The sequence below is a fragment of the Anneissia japonica genome, unplaced genomic scaffold (genome assembly GCF_011630105.1).
Source record: "Anneissia japonica isolate Jap-2015-1 unplaced genomic scaffold, ASM1163010v1 scaffold288203_len51585_cov184, whole genome shotgun sequence".
NCBI lineage: Eukaryota > Metazoa > Echinodermata > Crinoidea > Comatulida > Comatulidae > Anneissia > Anneissia japonica.
This window is the reverse complement of record NW_022709011.1, coordinates 7,776-12,097: the sequence shown is the minus strand read 5'-3', so window position 1 is coordinate 12,097 and position 4,322 is coordinate 7,776. Positions and strand designations below refer to the sequence as shown.

At 36.9% G+C, this 4,322-nt stretch overlaps 1 protein-coding gene across 1 annotated transcript in view; it reads left to right on the top strand.

Annotated features, from left to right (window-relative positions):
* LOC117106641 (alpha-N-acetylneuraminide alpha-2,8-sialyltransferase-like) overlaps nucleotides 1–4,322 on the top strand; it is a 13,582-nt gene that overhangs the window by 6,946 nt on the left and 2,314 nt on the right. The window contains exon 3 of the mRNA XM_033248037.1: nucleotides 1,157–1,234. Coding sequence (XP_033103928.1) covers nucleotides 1,157–1,234 — 78 coding nt within the window. The remainder of the gene's footprint in view (nucleotides 1–1,156; nucleotides 1,235–4,322) is intronic.

Below are 4,322 nucleotides of genomic sequence, written 5' to 3'. Positions count from 1 at the left end.
ACGTATGCATGCTAACTATAGCGTGAGTGTGACGTCACCAAAAAATAAAAATTATCTATTATAACCAAAATATTAATAACTACAAGGTTTGTGGGCGTAAATTCCCTTAATACGAATTAAGGGGAGCACCATCTCCTTGCCATACAAATTACAGCTCCAATTGACGTCTTGAGTTTTGTGCTTCGCACACGCCGCTGAGGGCGGTATTCCGGGAAGCCTGCGTCGAGCCTTGGAACCCCTTTTTATTATAATTGTAGAATATATATATTTTAGAAATGAATAATGATTAGATTAAAGTATTTTTGAAGGTTTGAATGGCAAGGTAATAACATATATGCCTATGTTTAAGCTAATAAGGATTAGGCTATGATTACACTATGATCACAAAAAAAAAACTGCATAGGTCTGGGCCTTTTTTTTCTTTGTTTTTCAAAATTCACTCAGTCACAGGTAATTGTACGAAATGAAGTGTGTTTACTTGACGTTTAAAATGCACAAGTACAATATATAGGTACAGATAGGCCTACGTAATTCATGAAAAACGATGACAATAATTAAATAATGGTGACGATAGGCCTAATGATGATGATGACTACGAATAAACTGGCCTATAATTTACATAGTTGATTTCTCGTAACCAGTGGGACTTGTTTTCTGTTATACTGGCATCACCCCATCTTAAAAAGATACTGAACCTACTGGAGCGTTGCTTATCTCGCATCGCAGGTATCAAAACCGCTCTGAAAATTAATATTCATGATTTTATTGCCGAATCTTATAGCGCCACCAATCGACACTGCCTCAAACGTCCAGGAAAAAAATTTAGTAGGTAGTTGACGCTATTCCTAGTGATCAAATGAGCACCCCTCCCCCCGCCCGGAAACCAATATATTGATTTGTAGACCGTGTTATTTTTTGAAAGTTTTTAACATTATTTTCCCGCCTAATCTTACATTTTTTTAATTTTGTAAATACTTAATTATTATATTTCAATTATATATATAGATTTATATTAAAGGAGAGTATTAACATGCCTTGGAATTCGTATTCTTTTAATATTAATTTCGTGTCTACGTGTATTGTAACGTCATTTTATTGCCTAAATTGAATACATCAAATCAAATCAAAACAATATTGTAAACAAATTATTTTGTAGAAACTACTGGACGTCTAAACAGTTTAATGAGTCTGATAATTACGATTTCAACACTAGTTATTCAGCAATCAAGAAAGCGTAAGTAGAATTTTAAACATAGAGAGATCTTTATTTTAGAACCCTTTTGCGTAAACGGAGAAAAACGTAGTAAACCTGTGTAATTTTATAACACTTATGGCGCTTCATTATTACCATCGATATATTGGCATAATATTTAGAATTGAAAAAGGGTTCAAAAGTCGCTTATATTCTTCATATATAAACGTAGTTAGATCAATTGAAAGTGTACAAGTTTCCTAGCTAAGAAATTTATGTATTAACTAGAGGGCACTCGGAGAGTGCATACTGTACCTCCGCCCAAATTATGATTCTCCTCAGTATAAATTTCCCCCGCATTATTGTCCCCATTAAAAAAAATAAAAGAACAAGTAGTTTCAATGGAATTAGAACCCGGAGCTGGTAGTGTGGAAAACACTCTTATAACCACTACACCAAACTGTTTTCACATAATTATATTACTTTGAAATTAATGGTCATATGTTTGTTTACACTTTACAGACAAGCCCACCTCACACACACACACACACACACCCACCCACACACGTCCATATATCAGACAGTTATACTTAACTTAAGTAGTTTTTCGATCATTGTGTCCTTTTTGTCCTTCTTTGACCTTGAACCTTAAAAATTTAGTCACTTCCAGATCTTTGGTTAAGGAACATAGTGGCCAAGTTTCTCATAAAAACTGTTTCAGAAAATCGTTGATTGTTGATTGTGGCCTTGACCTATCCTTCAACATTCAAATACTTTGAGATCTTTGGTCATGGAACATTGTGACCAAGTTTGACAAGTTCGTGACTATCTATCGGCTGAAGACAAATAAATAAAAAAATAGTTTGTCGTTGATTGTGACCTTGACCTTTGACCCTGACCCTTCAAAATCTTATCAGATCTAGATCTTAGGAGAAGGAACATTTTAGCCAAATTTGACGAATTTCCAATAAAAACTATGGGCTGTAGGCTGCTCACAACAAGTATGCCGACAGGCAAATAAATAAATAAATAAGTAAGTAAGTAAATAACATTATAAGCAAGGTCTAAAACATAACCTCCTGCCAACTTCGTTGGCGGAGGTAATGAGATCTTTGGTCTTGGAACATTGTGACCATGTTTGACAAGTTTGTAAAACTATGGACTGTAGACAATAAATAAAAAAATAGTTTTTCGTTGAGTGTGAACATGAGCTTAGACCACATGTGGACAAAGTGCGGGCCGACGGCTATGTTTCATGGCTGGCTGAAACCGATCATATGTAAACAGTAACATTAAACATTAAACTCAGAATAAAGTGGTTTAAATGCAGTGCTTGGAGGTTTTGGAAGGTCACTTGAAACTTCAAAGTTTGGGTGCGCACTCAGTGTTAAATCGAATATTAAATTTGGCCCTTCGACCGATTTTTATGCCAGGGGTGGCGCCAGGATTTGCCCGACGGTGGGCAGAGGTTCTCGACCAGATTTCCCCGATGAAAGCAAAGTGGGCGTGGTCTACCTTCGATTAAAAGGTTTCGAATGTGGTCGTAAATTTTGATAATTTAGCGATTTCAAAGGCTTATTTAATCGATTTTATAGTCTACTGATATGTAGAAAATACATATAATTTTTTTTCTTCCTGACGAATTGTGCTGACGGGGGGGGGGGAGGGGCCCTGGCCTCCACTGGCGCCACCACTGTTTTATGCCCACCCCTGCTTTAGACCATGACCCTTCAAAATGTAATCAGCTCTAGATCTTAGGTAAAGGAACATTGTCGCCAAGTTTGATTAATTTTTGATAAAAACTATGGGCTGTAGGCTGTTCACAACAAATATGCCGACAGAAAAATAAATAAACAGGGGCAAAAACATAACCTCCTGCCAACTTCATTGGTGGAGGTAATAACGTTAATACGATTAAAAAGTTGCAGTTTACAACGGTAATTGTTGACCTATTATAATTGTATAAGTAACATTGTTGCAACGTTTTGTTGCGTTTGCTAGCTGGGCTATGACCACTGGCACGAGATGAAAATGATGATACTAGATAAAGTAATGGTACCACAGAAGTTTATGATTGCTGATTCGCTATGCAATAATTGATTATGGATATTCTATTATGAGATTGTGCTCTTTGAGACGTCTGCTTCCACACAAACTTGCATAATTGTTTTACGACATTCGTTATTAGATACTGAAGCCCTGCTGTAGCAAATCCAGCATGCGTGGTTGGGGAAGAAAACGAGTGGACAGAGACCCTCACTCTCCCAAAGCACTGCAGCAGCGAAATAAATCACTAAACCCAAATAAATAAATCACTAAAATAGTTTTACTAGTGATCAAATGAGCTTACTGAGGGTGTAACACTTAGCAACCAATACCCCCTCCCGTCCCCCGGCCCCTGGGGTTCACTTGCATACCAACCTTACGGGGGTTTGCAGCAGCCATTCCAAGACATGAGACACTTGCGCTACCTATTCTCCTGAAAATAATTAGGGACTTGAACTACCATTTACCAAAATCCAGTATCGGTTGAACTACTATTACGACCATGTAACCTAACAAATTAAACTTGTTCTGGTTCCCGATGGCGAATAAGACCGTAGTTATGTCCGTTCGCGATCTCTACTGTAGGTTTGGCACAGATTTAGAAAAAAAATCGTGTGAAAAATTATACTGCTTTGATGATACGGGACGGGGCAGGACACTTTAACTACCAATTTTACCTGGTATTTCCCACACTTGTGCTACCACGTCCTCACAAATATACCCTATACATGCTGAAACTCTTCCATAAATTCCTACACTAGTGCTACCAAGTCCTCAAAAATACCCCCGTAAATGCGGTACCTACCCGTATAGAAATAATTAAGAGTGAGCCTCCGGGCCCCCGGCCCGGATTGTTTGCTAGACCGTGTTATTTTTGGAAAGTTTTGAACATTATTTTCCTTCCCGCCTAATCTTATAATTTATTTAATTTTGATTTGGTAAATACTTAATTATTATATTTTAATTATTGATATAGATTTAAGTTAAATTCTGTTAAAGGAGAGTATTTAACAGTGATTCAGTTTGCCTTTGACAATCCTTGGAATTCGTATTCTTTTAATATTCATTTCGTATCTATGTGTAT